This window comes from Idiotropiscis lumnitzeri, chromosome 6 (genome assembly GCF_059441095.1).
Source record: "Idiotropiscis lumnitzeri isolate Australia: NSW breed Sydney's pygmy pipehorse chromosome 6, RoL_Ilum_1.0, whole genome shotgun sequence".
NCBI classification, from domain to species: Eukaryota; Metazoa; Chordata; class Actinopteri; order Syngnathiformes; family Syngnathidae; genus Idiotropiscis; species Idiotropiscis lumnitzeri.
Genome location: NC_142396.1, coordinates 1,360,538 through 1,378,964, shown reverse-complemented (window position 1 = coordinate 1,378,964; position 18,427 = coordinate 1,360,538). Strand labels below are relative to the sequence as shown.

Here is an 18,427-nt window from a genome sequence, read left to right as displayed (position 1 = left end):
TCCAGGACAAGATTAATCGCATTTTGTGTGTACGGTCAATTGGCAAACAAATTTGCGCGCATACGCAGTTAGTGAATGAGGCCCTTTTTTCAGGCCGAAACAAAAGATTTGAAGTGCACCAATTTGCCTGAAATTTTAAATATATCTATATATAAATCAGAATAAATAAGAGTTGCACTGACACCTATGAAAACATGCACCCCCCTCTCTATCTATCTATCTCTGGATTGAGCATTGAGCAGGTGTAATACATACAATGGCCGTTAGATGGTAGCAACAGTCTGAAGTGTATTTGATCAGTTGGTTCGAACGTCGACGAAGAAGAAGTGCTAAGGGTGCCTAGAAATTCTCACCGAGAGCAGATATTCTACTTGTGGTAAATATTTGCTTTGCATTTGTTGTGCAATTCCCAATCTTGATAACAGAAAATGATTAGTTTGTCTTAATCACCCAACTAGGATATTAATAATATGGCAAGATGTAAAGTAATAACGCGGATGTAGTTTACATGGGGAGAAACACATACCGATCTACATGCGTGCTTGACTGACAGTCGCTCCTTGTATTGTTTTGATTGGAGAAAACAACACGTTTGATTTGCTCTCTTTCGGTTACCGTTCACAGTTTCCGAGGTCAGTTTAGTTGTTTTCGCCTATTTGTTATGTTTGAGAAGGATCGTTCGGTGCATGGTGACAAAATCGGAATGTTTCACGGTTGGTTCCTTGCCCAAACAACGCTGACGGCACAGCTAGCTTGTTGGCTAGTGGCTCGGTGCTAACAGAACCGTCGTTGTTGTGGTCAACGTTTGGCGTAATAATTAGCATCTCAGCTGCGCGTTTGAATGTCAAACTATGTCGTGTTTTTTTTTTTTTTTTTTGCTTGTGTGTGTGTGTGTGTGTGTGTGGCAATCGCTGTTACGTGTAAATCTTTCGTGAAAGACGACCAGATAAATATCAATTGTAATAAACTAATTATTTGTACGCTTGTCCCTGCATGCCGTGAAAATATATACACAGTGACGTATGTTTCATTCCCACTCCGTTAAAACGTATTTGCAAAATAGACTACTCTTGTCTTGCGGCTAGATTGGCTTTTACTTTTATTTGACGTGAATGCCCAAGCCGAAATAATAAGTATCTGTTACATTTTCAACTGTTGTGAATTGCGCTGTATAAATAAAGTTGTGTCGTGTTGTTTTGTTTCAAGTTTGCCGTTTATTGTAAACGCGGACCTGTATTGACGAAGTGACGTCAATCACAAAGAAATACTCAGTTTAACCTCTTGCCAGCTTTCAACCAGAAGAGGGCAGTGCAGCATAAGTCAGAAAATTTAATCGCATCATAAGCATGTCAGAAAGGTTTCTGGACATGGTTCATATAAAGTTCAAATCCATACTACTAGTTTTCCCTTTCAAAGTAGGCTACTTGATCAACCAGCTCTTCTAAAATGAGATTCTGCAGTGTTTCTTTAATTCAACGCACAAAAAGATGCACCTGCGAACAATGACCTGAGCATCTGACAGTTCCTGCAGGAACAACGTCCCAACTCACCTAACTTGGCTCACATGATTATTGAATTTGTCTTGTGACACTAGTCCTGGAACCATTCTGAAATACAAACAAAATTAGTGTAGACGGGGAATTAAATTTTCTCCTGGTACGACGCCTACCCCCCAACCCGCATTCCAACAAACATTGAAAAAACTCAAGTGGGCAAGAAGCCATTTTGTCATTATTCATGATAAAGAAAGCCGGACGGATTTATTCAAAGCTCTGAGAAAAGTGAGGACAGGCATCACGAAAAAATATCGGGAGAGGAACACTTACTGGACTTCCCCCGCCCAAAAGGAGTATTTGTAGTGGATTATCTCATTGCTAGTCTTGACTTTATTTCCCACAGTGTTTAATGGCTGCGGGCAGAAATGCCGTTCAGGATGTTGACACTCACTTCCTGTGCAGCGACGTAGACGGGTTCAAAGTTTAAAAGGATGTCGCATTGTTGCTGTCTGCCGAGTTTAGTCTGTGCCCACACATGTACTCAATAATATTTGCACACTCTAATTCAACAGTTTATTAATATTTATTTTTGTCGACAAAAAAAAATGTGGCTGGCTTGGAGAAATTTGCTTTTATCAGGATGGAAAATAAATGTCAAAGTTTGGCTTATCTGGCTCCCCCAGATGGCGCGGGCTTTACTGTGACAAATCTTTCCAGATGGTACACTCATCTCTTATTGTCAGAACAGGGGAGAAAAAAAATCATAATTGGTCACTGTTGTAGAAATTCTATTTTTCTTCGTCTGCAGGATTCAAAATCATGGATGAGCAGCAGTCGTCTCCCGTAGCCAACACGGAGAACGCCAGCCAGAGAAATGGCGACGAGGTACGAGTTGAACCCGAACATTGGAAATCATGTGCAATGCATAAAATGCGACCTTGGTTTTTGGAATGATCTGAATTTTATTTATTATTATTTTTTTTTTAGCCCTGCGCAAAGAATACAAATAAATACATTGAGATGCAAGCGTCAGATGATAGCTTTGTCTTCCAAAGGTCCACTAGCTTAATGCTGCATATAATACAAAATTCCATAGACAGGCTAATTAAAGCGAGCATCAACATTGCAGTAGCTCCAACCCTTCACACATTTGAACTGCATCAGTGTCATAACACATGTAGACATAAAATACAACTTTACTCTCAAGCACGGTATACATTAACCTCAGCCAAAACAACCAATATCACCGCAGCTTTGTGGTCTTCTTGTTATAATTTAACTCAACTTTTGGACGCTGCTTAATTTTCTTTCTTACCTGCCGCCAGGACTGCAGATGAAAATGAGCTACGAAGCCAAAATCTGCAAGAGAATATCTCCATCTCCACTCTGGTGTTTGTTTCATGTAGAAATAAAAAATATAATTATATCCTATGCACCAAAAATGTTTGAGAATCAGAATTTGCAAGGTCTGCCTTTGTGGGTCATCATCCATGTCAGGAGCGGCCCTCGAGGACCGGAGTTGCCCACCTCTGGTCCATGTTTTTCATTGGACAGTGATGATATGAAACATCTTACTTCCCATCTGGTCAGTGAGTGATCCTTACCTGTTTTTGTGGGTTATCATCTCAGAAAACAAGACGCGCCAACTGGACCAAGGGCAGGAAGCGGAAGAAGCCCATGAAGGACAGGAATGCGCCCAAAGCGCCGCTGACGGGCTACGTTCGCTTCATGAACGACAGGCGCGAGCAGCTGAGGTCCGAGCGTCCGGACGTGCCCTTCCCGGAGATCACCAGGATGCTGGGAAACGAGTGGAGCAAGCTGCCGCCTGAGGAGAAACAGGTAGGAAGCAACATCAAAGCGGGAAATGTGAACTTACGGTGGGAATTTCACACGAGCAAATTTGTGAATTTTCCAAATTGGCGTTGAGTTAGTTTGAGCTGAAGTGGCGCATTTCACGCGACCCTTTGTCCGCAGCGATACCTGGACGAGGCGGACCGCGACAAGGAGCGCTACATGCGGGAGCTGGAGAAATACCAGAAGACGGAGGCGTACAAACATTTCACCAGGAAGGTCCAAGAGAAGCAGAAGGGCAAACGACACCGAGGCGGTGAGGGCTCGACTCATTTGCTGTCGTTCTTTCCTGACTGGCTGCTGAAACGAAGGTACTTGCGAAAACCCGTCACAGGCCAAAATGGACAGCGGAGAAGTCACAAGTTAAGTACTAAATAAATACCGGCGCTAAATCACAGATGAGATTTAAATGGCCGTGTGAGTCGCTTGTCCGCCCAGTATATTTTTGAAATAGATTTATTTGACCTTTTCTCCACACACAAACTGCACTTAAAACTTCAAAAGCGCCGGCCAGACCGAAGACTTCCCAACATTTCTTAGCGTATGCATGAAGACAGGAAAACCAGGTTTTGTTTTGGTTTTTTTTCTTACAGCTTGCTATTTTATTTCAGCAGGGTCAGTCAGTCCAACTTTTCGAAAATACAATGTTGGGTGAAGAAAAATCTTATGCGACAATCACAAAGTTCCCAACCTGTCGCGATGTAGCGCAACGAGTCAAGTTCACTGCCACCGTTCAAGTGCTCACATGTCAAATATTTGCTCACAAGTCAAAGCAAAAATCCTCCCGAACAACAGTTTGTATCTGTAAAAACTCAATTGGGCGGGTCATTCGTTTTTCACGGCGCCACTCTACATGGTAAATAAAATGGAAAAATAAAATGTAGCATTTCAACATCGTCATGCAAGTAAACAGACACAAAAAAAAGCAAAGTAAATGAAAAAAAAAATTATTTCCCACAATTGTTCCTGTGAAATGTTGAAATGGAGCCTCCTTTGAAACGCATTTTCTTTCGACTTCCGATTGGCGAAAATGGCCTGACCTTAAGTGGTCAAAGCGCCACTTGTTGCTCTGGCATGCGTTTGAAATTTGGGTTTGCCCCTTGGAAACAAAGGAACGTTTGGTCCTCACATCGCTGCCCCCCCCCCACTCGATTTGTGGCTCTCGAATGCACAGTTGTGCAGTCAGAGCAGTGGACGGAGCGTTCTCGATGACTTTAGCTCGCCTGGGTCAAATGAGTGAAAAGCTGGCTCCCAGTGACGGAAACATGAGTCATCTGCTGTCCTCTTCATTTCTGTCTCTTTTTTTTTTTTCTTTCTGTCCTTTCCTTCCTCACCAGATGTCGGGAACCTGGCGGCCAACGAGGCATTGCACGAGGTCAGTGCCTCTTTCCTGGCCTGTCAACGCGTCAATATTACTCGAGTTGATCGAAATGACACTTTTGGGTTGTGCACTAACTGGCTACTACTCAAGAGTTGGGATACATTGTAGTTGGAGAATCTCCAAGCAGTCATTTCAAGTTCATGGACTTGTTATAGTGCAACGATAGACGAGTGCTCCCCCTAAAAAGTCATACGCAAAGAATCATGAATTGAATTTTGCAGTGGCTTACGCTGTTTTTCCAAATTAATCGAATAGAGTTCATTAGTTCAGTTGTGTTTAACTTTTAAGTACAATAGAGTTGCATCAAATCTTTAAGAACTCTTGTTTTTCAAACTTTCAAATGCTCTGACCGGATCCCATCCTCGTTTTCACACTTTTGCGTTGCTGTTGGCCACCAGAAGGATTCAGAGAGAAAGGACCGAACCGTGTTTGACATCCCCATCTTCACGGAGGAGTTCCTCAACCACAGCAAAGGTGAGGAATGCACTGTGTGTGCTCCTCTATACATTTTTTTTTTTTAATGCGATTGTTCGTATAGGTATAGGTCGCTTCAGACATTCAAGGAACACCCTGAGAACAGTTCAAAAATAACATTGAAATAAATGCACTCACACAGTAGCTGTTGTCAGACACAGTTTACACGGACACTCACCCAAGCCCCGCCTCTTCAAGACACATTCGACTGGAGTTTATTGCCTGCAGTACACTAAGCTGCCAGTAGGGGCACCACATCATTTTTATTTATTTTTTGTTTAACAGATAACATTAAGTGATTAATTCAAACATGTTTTAAGTGTGAAAACGCGGGGTAAAACTTTTTAAATCGTCTGCTCCACAACGACTTCTCTGAATTTAAATAGAATGCAACGGAAGAATTCTGCTGCGCCGTCTGTCGCACATCTCCCGTCATTCATTAAAACGTTTTCTTCTTGTGTAGCTCGTGAGGCCGAGATGCGGCAGCTGCGCAAGACCAACATGGAGTACGAGGAGCGTAACGCGGCGCTCCAAAAACACGTGGAGAGCATGCGCGGCGCCGTGGAGCGTCTGGAAGGCGACGTGATTCAAGAGAGGGGGCGCAACAGCCTGCTCCACCAGCACCTGGACTCCTTGCGGCAGGCGCTCGCCGCCAGCTTTTCCTCTGTGCCTCTGCCAGGTAACAACCGTGCTGACATTTTGCCTTTTTCCCTCAGCTTTTAACACTTGGGCCTTGGCGGTGTGAAAAATTTGTAAAATAAGAAAAAAAAATGGCTACGACAGCACCACAACAATGGCAAATTCTTAAAAGTCCACAGCGTGTATATATCAAATATTTTGCCGAGCATGCAACAATCAGTCACACGCACCTTGGCGTGGGGTTCCTCAGGGAAGTGTTTTACATCCGATAGTTTTCTATAAAGGGTAAACCCTCCTTGTCTAGCGGCAGTTTCCTGCACCGCTCCCACAGCAGTTGGCGCTGTTTCCCTTGGGCGTGGAGGCGAAAGATTGATTGGACAAAAAAGGTGTTCTATTGAAAGCAGCATCAAGTGTTTGCTTGCACATTTGTCCTTTTTTTTCTTCAATCTTTTGTCCTTTGCTGGCCTGCTTTAAATCCAAACATCTTTAAAAGTCTCCTGCTACATGATTGATTACTGAATAATCACTTGGACAGGCAGCGGAGAGATGCCCACCTTGGATTCCATCGACTCGTACATGAAGAAACTTCACAGCATCATCATGAGCAACCCGCAGGAGCACGACAGCCTCATTCACACCGTGAGAGACCTGGTCAACCGTTTGGACAGGTAGAAGTTGATGTTTGGGAAAAAAATGGTCGTTAGAGTCCAGTAAATCTGATGGGAAAATTCCACCACTCTGCAGTTGAAAAAAAAATATGGTGCTATAAAGGTTTTACCATTCGGGCATTGTTGCCAAAGAAAAGGCAGACGAAAGTCATTTTGAAATTTCCGATGATAATAACCAGGCTTCTTCCTGTTTCACAAAGGTTGCCATTTAGCCTGAGGGAGACATCCTATTATTTCACATTCATGATGTAGTGAAAAGTCAAAAATGAAAAGTTAAATGCAAAAAAAAACACAAATGGACTGTGGCTGAAATTTTCCCAAAAGTTTTAGCAGTAAACTTCAGACTTTGTTTCTATAAAGCCAACACACCCGAGTTCAAATGCCCGTTTTCTTTTTTTGTTTGCATACAGAAGCTTAAAAATATCTCCCCATATCACTTTGACCTGAACAACTGGGCGGAGGGGGGGGGGGCAGATATGAGACTTGATGACTTCATTTGGAGTTAATCGGACTTGAATTGCTAGCAGGTGTGTGCTGAGAAAGTGATTACCGCAGTTAATTTTAAGACGGTGTGCACACATGTGCAACCACATTATCTCAGTTGCTTGTTTTTACATCCGTTCACTGTGAAATGTACCTTTTTTTTTTCAATTTGGGTGCCCAAGTTTTAGGACAACTGCTGGTTTTCTTTTGTCTTTTTTTGTCTCCTTTTTTTAGGACATTGTTGGTTTTCTTTTCTTTATTTTTGTTTGGTCTCATTTTTTTATGTCACAAGAGCCTACTATTTGAACTGGGGTGTGTTGACTTTCTATATAATCGATTTATATCCTTTTTAAGTGTCGGTGTGGGCTCGGGCTTTTTACATGAAATGTGAACATAAAAAATGTCAATGGATTTTATTTTTCACGTTAGATAATTGCTGCACGTCCAAGTGGGAAGTGGGAGAGAAGCACATTGATCGTCACGCCCACGCTCTCCCAAAAAAGAACATTCAACTCTCTTCAAAAGTGATGATGATGTAGCCCCTTATATTTATTATTTCCCCCCTTTTTGAATTCTTTTTTTTTTAATGTGTTACTTCATGTATCGAGCCACAGTTCTGTCTTGAAACGCTCAAATGTTGTGAAACGATAACCAACGTCCAAGAAATGTGTTGCCAGAAGGGAAAGTGTTCAAATGATTGCATTCTTTAAAAAATATGTATATTACATTGCGCTTCATATTTTGTAATGCTCTGTTGACAAATGTGCCATTTATTTTCTGTGTGTGTTTGTACAAAAAGTGGTTGTGTTTTCAATAAACAAACAAAAAAAAACGCTGTGATGTACTTTTTTTAAAAAATTTTTTTAAATAATATCCTATGAAGTCCGTACAAAATTCATTCATGACTCAACAAAGATAACAGCAAAACCACTTGAGAATTTAAAAGAAAAAGGGGGGGGGGGACTTCAGATGGTTTTCGATTCGCGTATTACTATGTTTGTTTTTGACTGGACATGATGTGGCTTCCTGTTTTCATTCAACGCTGCCATTTGTTCGCCCCCTCCTTCCACGTTGCCAGCTGAGACTTCCCGTCTGCAAAGGCCACACGTGTCACAACTCTTGTACATGATGACAATGTCCCAAAACAGATGCCCCAGTCAGCCCGTGGGCTGCTGTTTTGAATCTGTGCTTTAACGTAGCGTGAATAATAGACACAAATCAACGACACATTTAAGCTACAAAAATCCAGTGGCGGGCGGGCAAGGCCTTCTCTGTTGGCCTAATAAAACCAAGAAATCATGATCATAGTCTCCACATTGATGTCTTATTATATCCTTGTGTTAAATTTTTAGGTGAGAGCTTTTATCCAATCAGAATTCAGCGAGCTCGTGTTGCCAGGCAGATTTCATGAAGTCGTTACTGGCAACCGTCTCGCTTTTTTAAAATAACAATGGCCGAAGGAGGGAAATGTGTGGCCCTCCGTGACATTGGGGTGGAGGCTCGGAGAAAGGGTCAAGCTGAGGGAGCGTGACTCAGATAACGTCGAGGATGAGTCAAGATGCCGTGTCACTCGTTTTCCAGTTAATACGCTATCCAGGTCGAAAAAAATAAAAAAGGGATGCACCTTATGCTCGCTCTATGCAAATACGTGCCGGGCGGTATGTGCTGGCTGTCAACATTGATTATTTATGAAAGGGCCTCTTAACCATCCTCGTTCAACATTGATTGACTTTCACAAATGTTTTGCGATTGCAACCCTTCCTGTGTAATCAATAAAGTACTCAAAAGTGAAGCAACAACTCTTTCAACCCATTTAAAAATCCATAATTTAGAAATAAAGCGACCGTGACCAAGCTCTAAGTGACAATTGTTGCATAATATAAAATGGAAAAAAAATTGTATATAGTGCCCCATTGCAGCCAGCAGGTGGTGCTGTGGTTGCAATATTTTATGTAGAATACGGAGTAACAATTGTTGGTCAAATGTGATGTATCGATAAACACGTCTCCTAATCCTAAAAAATAAATAAATAAAATTCACCAAAGTGTATTGGAATATATTTGCAGTTCTGCTGGAAATTTACTGAACAATGCTCACACCTTGTTAACTTGTAAATCATGATGTCTTCTTGCGGCTCAAATATGAATTCAATTGTTCAATTTGAAATGTCTTAAAACACAACCATACCATTTTTGATTATTCTGTTATTCTATTCTTTGCACATTTAAATTCTTACTTTTCTCGGTTGCTTGACAGCCAATCACAATAGCGCAAAAATGTCTCTGGCATGAAGTCTTTGAGCTTGTTCCCACTTTGCCTCCATCATTAGGCCCGACGTCTTTCTTTTTTTTTTTCTTTTTCTTTTTTTGCAGTGAGTCACTTGAAAGTTTATCATTACACAGCTGACTTCCTGCCAACACTGACTCATGCTGCCAGACTTGCTCACATCTTTTGGAGCAGCCCGCACCTGCATTGTGTATTTTTATTTTTTTTTTGGCCGCAACTGCACATTCTGCTGATTAGAAGGACATTTCATGTGCATGCCCTGCTTTGTTTTCAGCCTCTTTGGCTTCTCTGCCATTAGCGTCTCTCTGAGGAGCCCTTCAGAGCAACTGGAGAAGAGTTTTCAGCCTGCTTCAAATGTTTGCTCCATGTTGGAATTTGCCATTTATAAGGACTGTTGAACACAGCCACTGCAAGTCATCGACACAATCGAGCATTGCGTGACCCAACTTGTGAGTTTTTCCAGATACGAGCAGTCATTTGGCAGATTTTTTTTAGGTTGTCGTTGCTTTGACTTGTGAGAAGAAATTTCAGCAGTATGGTGGTTGTGAACACAAATCACTTTGCAGCAGTTTGTCAGATAGTAAGGTGAAGTTTATTGTCACACTAAACATAACTTTGGCTTATTAAAGTCTGTTTAGCTTAATGCTAACAAACACCACTTAAGGCCTCCAAATGGCGTCCGTGTCACAGTGGTAATTTTTAAGCAACATTTGAACCCATGTGAAGCATTTGAATACGCACTTAGGTATATATTCTTTAGCCTCCGCAAAGAATGACTAATATTATTGCAATTTACAGAGGATTCATTTATGACATTTATATATTAAATAATCTTATAAATATGGGTCCAATAAAATCAGTAATTTATGCTATTTTCTCCAAATCCCCATCTTAAAATTAGTATTTTTTATTTAAATCTGATAATTACCGTACATAACAAATATGTTATAATGTTCTCTGATATAATGATCTCTATGTTTTATTTTTTTTGTTTTTGTTTTTCCCCTTTAGCTCAGATAATTTAAACATTTAGTGTGAATGAGTACAAGGGCCCAAAATATATATATCTTGTCATTTAAATTACGTGAAATAATCTGACAAACGTGATTCCATTAAAATCAGTAATTTAAGATGTTTTCGCAAATCTCCATTTTAAGAATTTTTACTTTTTTATATTTAAACTTGACAAAGTATATAACAAAAATATTAGAATGTTTTTTGATATAATGATCTCTGTTTTATTTATTTATTTATTTAGTTAAGTATTGTATTATTAGCTCATTTTAAGAAAAAAAGGGTTTCAAGTTACAACAAAATCTGTATTTGCAATACCTTCGAGAATAGTAATTAAAACATTTGACAGAGTCATCAACCTGTTGTTATTTTCGTATGTGTTTAACCTTTGTTTTGCTCTGTAAACGTGCGAAATGTGAGACGGGGTGAGCATATATTATTTGAAAGTCATCGGCTGGTGGAGTGCGAGAGCAGAGAAGGAGGAGGGAACAATGATTGGAATTTGTTTAAAAAAAAAAAAAAACTTGAGTCATTCCCATCATATGTCACGCTCTGGCTGGAGGCTCCGCCCCTTTGTTGCTCTTCCAAGTGTGGTGCCTTCACGTTAATCGTGTTTTTTTCGAACCAACCAAAAAAGTGCGTTTCTCTTTAATGTTATATTATTAACTCTAAAACATAATAAAAGGTTAATGAGCGGAAATGAATGGAAGAGACATTTACCAGTATCTTCCCGTTTTTTTCTCACATCATGAAAGGGGATTCACCCCCACAAGTCCTCATCGTTCCATAATTTTTTAAAGACGAAAGGTCCGAATGTCGATGAATGAGCAACAGATGCATTTTGTTTTCGACAATATCGTTGCCTTAAAAGGAAATATATCATAGAAACATTATATAACATATAACATATAGTTGGGTCTCGTGAGTGCATGGCTACCTACAAAGCGTGAAATTAAATAACTAATATAACCAAAAACACAAATACCCCAAACTGAGGCTTTGTCCACTCATAAATTAAGTGGGTCCACAGTATGTTTTTTTTTTTAATAATTTCATCCACGTGACTTAAAGATGGCTGAAATTTTCTGTCAATTCCAACAATAATTTCATGAATTTAAAGAGTGTTTGTCGTTGTTTCCCATGCCTGCGTTGAGTGCAACTTTGGGCTCTATTAATTAAAAATAATTACTATCATTATTGTATGTTGTCTATTTATATTTAGCGTCTTAAGCAAACTTTACAATGATACCAGGCTTTTAAAATAGGATTAAAATATATGAAATTTTTCACACAAAAAAAAGAATTTGGACCCCTATTTTTAAAAATTCACAATGTTCGAATTATGCATCACAAGAAAATGATACTTATATCACTGGAATGGTATTTTACATACCTGTCTGGTAGTGCTTCTGTCACGTGACTCAATTCATCTTTGAAATTTTACACACATAAATATAATCAGGCACCTCCCACAGCATTAGTATTTTAGTTTTTAAAAAAATCAGTGTACCTTTATTTTAGGGATAATATAATAAAAGCACATTGATTACCTTGGCGTGGACAAACGCGGAATTGGTTCTTTGATTGACGACTATGCGAATGACAAAATTTAAATATCAGATTATAATTTCACTATATTATTCAAAGGTTAATCACACGAGATTGTAGAAATCAGTCGTGTTGATTTTGGTGGTAATTTTAGTACATTCGGGTACTATTTCATGTGTGTTTTCCTTTTTTAAATTATTATTCTTTTTACATTGAAAACGCCCGTTTGTAAGGTTACATTTTGTAGTAAATATATACTTAATGGAAAAAAAGCAATGTTTGAGTCCGTGCCACATCTTGAAATAGTGATCCGCGAGTGCGCGTTCACGCGGCTCTCTATGGCCTGCCCCGGATCCCAGTGGGCGCGCTCCCGCGTCAGGCTGGTGGAGCCGAGGCGGGCAAAACATGCAGCGGCAGTTGTCGGAGCCAAGCACAAGAGCGAGCAAGTGAGCCTAAGCGAGACAAGCCGAGGATCCGTGGACGAAAAAGCCCACTCGCGTTCGTGCCACGGAAGTCGGATTGCTGCGACCACAGACGCCTTCCCACGCAAGTTGTTCCTCTTTTTTTTGAGTGACGAGAGCAGCTCAACGTCGAGGAGGAGAGGTAAGAAAAAGTTCGCTTTAAAAAAAAAAAAAAAAAAGGAGAGCGATAGCTGCAAGTCGCCTCGCCCGCCTCTTCCCCGGCGTCTAACTTCCACTTTTCCGGAGGGGGCAGTGCGATTAAATGTCCACATTCCTGGCGCGGACAAGTTTGTAAGCGGTTGTTGTGGACTAAGGGTGCAGGCTACGTGACGTTTCCACGCCACTGTCACGCCGCGCAACAGGGCCAATATACAGCGCCTAAGGGGCTGGCTCGTGTTTGGGATTTTTAATTTTTTTTTTTGGGGGGGGGTGGACCCACGAAGTTGTTCAAATGCTTAAACTGAGCACAATTGTGTGCTAAACCTTGAAAGACGCCAATGGTGACCAAGCAGAGGTCCTGGGGCCACTAAAGGTCTCTGAGAGGACCCCGAAGGTCCTCGGCTGTCAACATAACCTTTGTCATATTATTGTTTCAAACAATGTGTTTCCTCTGAGCCAGTTGGAATTCTAAGAAGGAATCGGGAGGGACATTGACTGCATTGTCGCTTACCACGGAAGAATAACACGAATGTCTCATGGTCTAAAATTGTATCTGCATCAATATTTACTATATGGATCAGATTTGTTGGTAGTTTAGGTTTGTGCCAACCTGACGTGACAGATTGCAGCTAAAATACAGACATATGTGTGTTAAATTGTCCGTTTGCTGATTGTTTTTACCTTTATGTGCGCAAACCATTTACAGCAGTTATTTATTACGCCAAATTGTGTACCATACCATCGTGTCCTTAATTATATATATATAATGAAATGTGTCGATACGGTCATTCTATGGACCTGCCGCTCAAAACAAAGTAAATCTTCATTTTTATTAGCAATGCAAGTTGTGCAAGGAATATACCTGGAGTTCGCTTCACAAAGCAGGTTTGGTTCAAACTCAAGCGTCTGTTAAACCTGAAGGGAAGGAAATGTCCCTTCTCTGATGCTGTTATTTGATGCATTACAATTTTTTTTTAATTTAGCCGTAATTTGTGCAAAAAAAAAAAAATCAAAACGATTGTTTCTGACTTGGCCAGAATCGACATCTGAATTAGATCTGGATGAGATGTCGTTCGCAGAGACACTATTATGTCCGTCCGTTACCTCGTCCGCGACCTGAGCACCCTTCCGTATATATAATATCGTCCTTCGTCCTCGTCCGTTGTCGTCCTTTTGTAACTGGCGACCTTTCGAAAATGTAAAATATATTCTTGCTTTTTTTAAACCACAACGGCTGAAGGAGGGAAAAGCGTGGATTCAATTGCAGATGCACTTGCGAGGACATTTTCAAGTTGGACCTTTCAAAAGAAGCGAGGTCGTCCAACACCCAGTCGTGCTACGAGTATGTCTGTATATTATTTCTCCAGCCGTGTTGTCACGAATTATCGTAATATGAGGCGGATTTCTTCAAGTCGGACTAAGTAGGACTTCACTGAAGGCCTTCGTGTGAAATGCACGGCCCGCCGCTGTGTTTGTGTACGCATGACCTCGTCATTTTTCATAACGTTGTCTGAAACTCTGCTCATTGGAAACAGACAGCGGCCGCACGATATACGACATGTTTGTGCATTCACACGAGGCTGCAGTTGTTCTTGTCCGTCTTTTTTGGAGTTCCTTCTCCAAGCTGTCGACAAAGACACAGGCGTCTGGCATTCCCTCACCTCACCTACGGAAAAAGAGCACCACGAGGGCGGACATGCCGTTGACGTTTCAAACCCGCTCCCGCTAGCCGTGTGAAGTCGACACTTGTTGGATTGTTTTGCTGGATTGTTGCAATGTGGACATACCCGTCATTCCTGGCGGCAAGCGGTTGCCAGATTGTGATCTTTGCGTTTGATTTGATTTGCGACATCTTTGAGTGGCAGCCTGAACGTTGCGTCGAAATGTTTTCAGCGTTTCGTGACGTGATATGTGGCTCACTTGGCTCTGCCACATGTTTGCTTTACACCTTGCTGTTTGGCTGCCATCGACCCTCAACTGCATTATCGACACGTTCTGTTGCAATAGTTAGATAAAGCAACATAAAAAAAAAAAAAGACATTTATGACCTTCTCAGTTACATTATGAGCCGATCGAGCCGTAAATGAGTGCTGCGGATGACTAGTTGATGGTCACTAGGCCAAGACGTTGGCAACATAGTTATGACATCATTAAATCAAATTAGTTGAAAACAGTTGACTTGCCATCGTGCTGATACCCGCCTTGGCCACCTGGGGCAGTATAAGAAAAACAGTACATGGACATCTGTAGAAATATAGACAGCTCAGCTTGTTTCAGCTCTTGGCAGAGGATGAAGAATATATGACTGTGCGTACTCTGTACTTGTATGTCCTTTCTAAAATAGTGGGGCGGGCCCCCCGCATGTGACCCTGTGGAACATGCTTTTTGTCTGCCATACTACAATAAAGTGTAATTGCGCATCCACTCCAGTAGGTGGCAGTGGCGCTCTCATTGCCTATTGAGCGCAGCGAGTATTAATTCTACGGTGTAGGTTTGTTTCGCAAACAAAATTGTTATTATTTATAGTCATGTGACACCACAACCCCTGACCTCCGTCCTGTAACAGGTGGAACCCTGAGCTCAGGTTTTGCGTATTCACACACTCACAAAAAATAAAGTACAGCTCTCACATAGTCAAAGTTTCTCACTGGGGGAAAAAAATAGTTACTTGAAAGTCAACCAACAGCACAGAATATTGAAAATTGCCTTTTCATTTTAAAGAGACACTTGCGCTTGCTTTGTGCAGAGACTCCTATTGCCTAAAGACGCTCGATTGCAGTGCAGCGCCAGATGCGTATTTTCGTCGCTGAGTTTCTTGGTCAGATGTGGAGCGGTAAACAGTTCATATTCATCCTAAAATGGCTTTCACAACTGCTGTCCCTGTTTACATGAATAAAAGATTAGAGCGGAGCTGAGCGGCAAGAAAAACAAACTTATCATTTGCCGGGAATTGCTCTGAAATCATGTGTTTGTTGGAAATTATTTACAAGGTTCGTAATTTGACGAAACGTCTAAAGTTCAGGTGACGCGTGTGCGTGTCGCAGTGTTACATCGTTTACATTTGACACTAAACAGGAATTTGTAATAAAAGCCTGTTTGAGAGGTTAACATGAAGACTTTATCACAATTCTGTGTAAATTATAAAGATAAGGGTAGGGGGGGGGTCGTGTCTTTACTGTTGCCGGTCCTTCCCTATGGAATGAGCTCCGGCTAAATGTTAGGCAAGCCCCGCCCCCTCTCTGTCCACTTTTAAAACTCGTTTGAAGACACATTTTTATTCTTTAGCTTTCGACTCATCATGAGACTGTCGCTGTTCTGCTGTCCTTCTGCTATCTATTGTTTATGTCTTTTAATTTGTGTTGTAATTTCCCGCTAATTTATACGACGGCATATGGAAAGCGATTTGTTAGGGATCCAGCTGTAGTGAAAGGCGCGATAAAAATAAAGTTGTATTTTATTGTATCACGCGGTCTTTAGATATTTCATTTCACTTAATTCCTTCTCATGCCCGTCCTTGAAAATGTCCCCAAACTATCTCATTTGCATATTCGATGATGACGAATCCCCAATTGTTTCAATTCTCTTTCTTTCGCGCCTGTCTGTGGTGTTGCTAAGCTGTTCTGCGTTGTGAGGTCAATTAGCTCCGATGAGAACTTTATTAATGACTTGACTTGAGTTGAAATACTGCCGTCCCGCTCCTCAGTCCCTCGTCAAACGTGTCCTTTCATCAAAGCGTGCGATGTCAAAGTGTGTCCTGCTCGTCAGGGCGTGCAGAGTTCAGCCATTCAGTGCGCCGAGAAGCAACTTAATGAATGAAAGCTCCCCTCGGTCGGATAAAGTGCGCCTGACGTCATCGTTGTCCTTTTGGGACGTATAAAACAAAAAGCGGACGGTCTGCCAGAGGTGACGTTAAAGGCCGTTTGCATAACTGCGATTGTGGATGACTTTTCAGATCACTCGTCTGTCTCGGTCCCCCAACTCTCGATGCTTGTAAAACGTGACGCAAAGTTGTGTTAATGTCTCTTCGGGAGGTGATTGATGGGGCTCGCGGTAGACGTTACATTGGCTCTTTTGGCAGTCACCGCAAAGTCGAAATGATGATAAAATGGCAGTAAGCAGATTGAATGAGCTGCCATATCGGAGTTTTTAATGAGCCCGCGGGAAAACTCCCGCAGCAAGGGGCGGGGTTATCTCCAACTAAATGGTGCCCGGTTCGAAATTTGGATTGGGGTTGGTTTGTGCTCATGAGTTGGCGCGTTTTTTTTTTTTTTTTAAATCCTGCCATCTTGTTGACTACGAGGTTCTATAAGGCCGCAACACATCAATCGGAAGTCGGTACACGCCGTCCAGTGTAGAGCGCGACGTTGTAAAGTCCGAGCCGTTGTTGAGGCGTCTGGGGGGGCGTGTTGAATCGGGTCGAGCTTCCGGGTTAAATGAGCACTGTGATTGGCTGTTGGCCAGCGAATCAGTGCACCGGACAACAACTGTAAGTGACGAAAGCGGAAAAACGGTGAAAATTGAAGCTATTTCTCAAGAACTAAATGAATGTTGCTCATTTTCATATCTTCTCTATGGACATAACGGCTGGCGGGACGGAAGAGTGCAAAGACAAATGATTGACTCAATCTTGAAAGTTATTCGACATCAAGACTACGCATCGCCGACGGCATCGAGGGGTACTACTTGACACGCCCCCTCAACCACCAACCTCCCTGTGGCCGGTCTGTTCAACTTCTGGACTTGTATGAACCGGGCCACAGCGGAAAAAAACTGCTGAGGTCCACTGACCTCCATGATGTTTTTTTTTCTATGTTAGACTGTACTTATACTTTTGAAAACTATTTTACTATTATTTAGCTGCAAAGTGTGCTAGACTGGGCGTTGTGTTTCTCTTTTCGAATTTCTCCTGTTTGGTTTGGATGAAAAGCGGCTTTGAATAAACCATGTGCTTCTTCATTTGCATTTTGATGGAATACAGAAGCGGAAGATTCGAGATGCGCAAGATAGAGACGGCGACTTGAGGTGCTTCTCTGCAAATCTGCCCGTATTCGGTCTTCTTGCTATCACTGAAAGTCTTCTGAGCAGTGTTCTTAACACTAAACTAGGTCATGATGACTCGCCTATTGGCCACGAAAAATAGAAAATCAGAAAAGCTCCGCGCCGCATTATTGCTCATTTCTCAGTTTGGACCCTTTGTTTTTTTTTTTTTTTTGTTTAATTTTTTTTATGGCAATTTGTAATCTTTTCCTAATTCCGTCGTGAGCAGGTCTGCCTGCCAATCAACGCATGAACTGCCAACTTTAACTGAATAGAAGGCTTCTGTCAAATGCCATTTATTCTTTTCGGGTCAACAAGCAAAATGTAATCATACCCGAACTCAGCATTAGTTCGACTGTGCGTTGGGCAATGGCGGAGTTGTGATTATGTAAAATTCGTTAAGACTAAAAGACTCATTTGGATGAGGATAATGCAGAGGTTCGAAAACCATTTAAGTGATATAATTGCGAGATTAGATCGTATTTGGTAATCGTTGGGATGCAAAAAATCACATTCTTGTTGTTTAAAGTAAACCAACAGTGATGGACTCAAATTCATAATTCAGTCAGTATAAGGTGAATGGGGCGGGGGTCTGAAGCGGAAATAATTATTTTTGAAAGAGATATGGAGTGGTGCTTTGAGATAAGAGTGGGCCGACTTGCTATGTTTTTTTTTTTTTTGCTTTTGTATGCGAGCGAAAATGGGAGGAACAACACAAAGTCCATACTCGGAATTGATACTTTTGTATCTTTTTTTTTTTAAATATTATTATTCATTATATATTATTCATTTTATAAAATTTTGTTCCAAAAAATAACAATCATTTGAATAATTGTAATTACTAAAATAATCCATGAGTAACATTTCCTCATAATTGAGCAGACTTTTTTTGAGATACGATTGATTCATGAGCATTGTCGTAGGAACCGA

At 41.2% G+C, this 18,427-nt stretch overlaps 2 protein-coding genes across 6 annotated transcripts in view; both read left to right on the top strand.

Annotated features, from left to right (window-relative positions):
• Positions 1–237: 237 nt before the first annotated feature.
• hmg20a (high mobility group 20A) lies at positions 238–7,839 on the top strand. 5 transcript variants are annotated; one of them, XM_088299473.1, is made up of 9 exons: positions 238–376; positions 2,305–2,381; positions 3,126–3,335; positions 3,471–3,603; positions 4,685–4,722; positions 5,130–5,202; positions 5,666–5,881; positions 6,377–6,509; positions 7,422–7,839. In XM_088299473.1, the coding sequence occupies exons 2-9, from the start codon at positions 2,316–2,318 to the stop codon at positions 7,423–7,425; spliced, it is 873 nt and encodes a 290-aa protein (XP_088155599.1). In that variant the 5' UTR covers positions 238–376; positions 2,305–2,315; the 3' UTR covers positions 7,426–7,839. The 5 variants fall into 5 exon arrangements, with proteins under 5 accessions (XP_088155599.1, XP_088155596.1, XP_088155597.1 ...); XM_088299470.1 differs by having other exon boundaries at positions 5,127–5,202; XM_088299472.1 differs by lacking the exon at positions 238–376 and adding an exon at positions 400–632 and having other exon boundaries at positions 5,127–5,202.
• Positions 7,840–12,186: 4,347 nt separating this feature from the next.
• Positions 12,187–18,427, top strand: part of peak1 (pseudopodium-enriched atypical kinase 1) — a 47,527-nt gene continuing 41,286 nt past the window's right edge. Inside the window, exon 1 of the mRNA XM_088298123.1 lies at positions 12,187–12,443. The gene's annotated coding sequence lies outside the window, so the exon portion shown is untranslated. The remainder of the gene's footprint in view (positions 12,444–18,427) is intronic.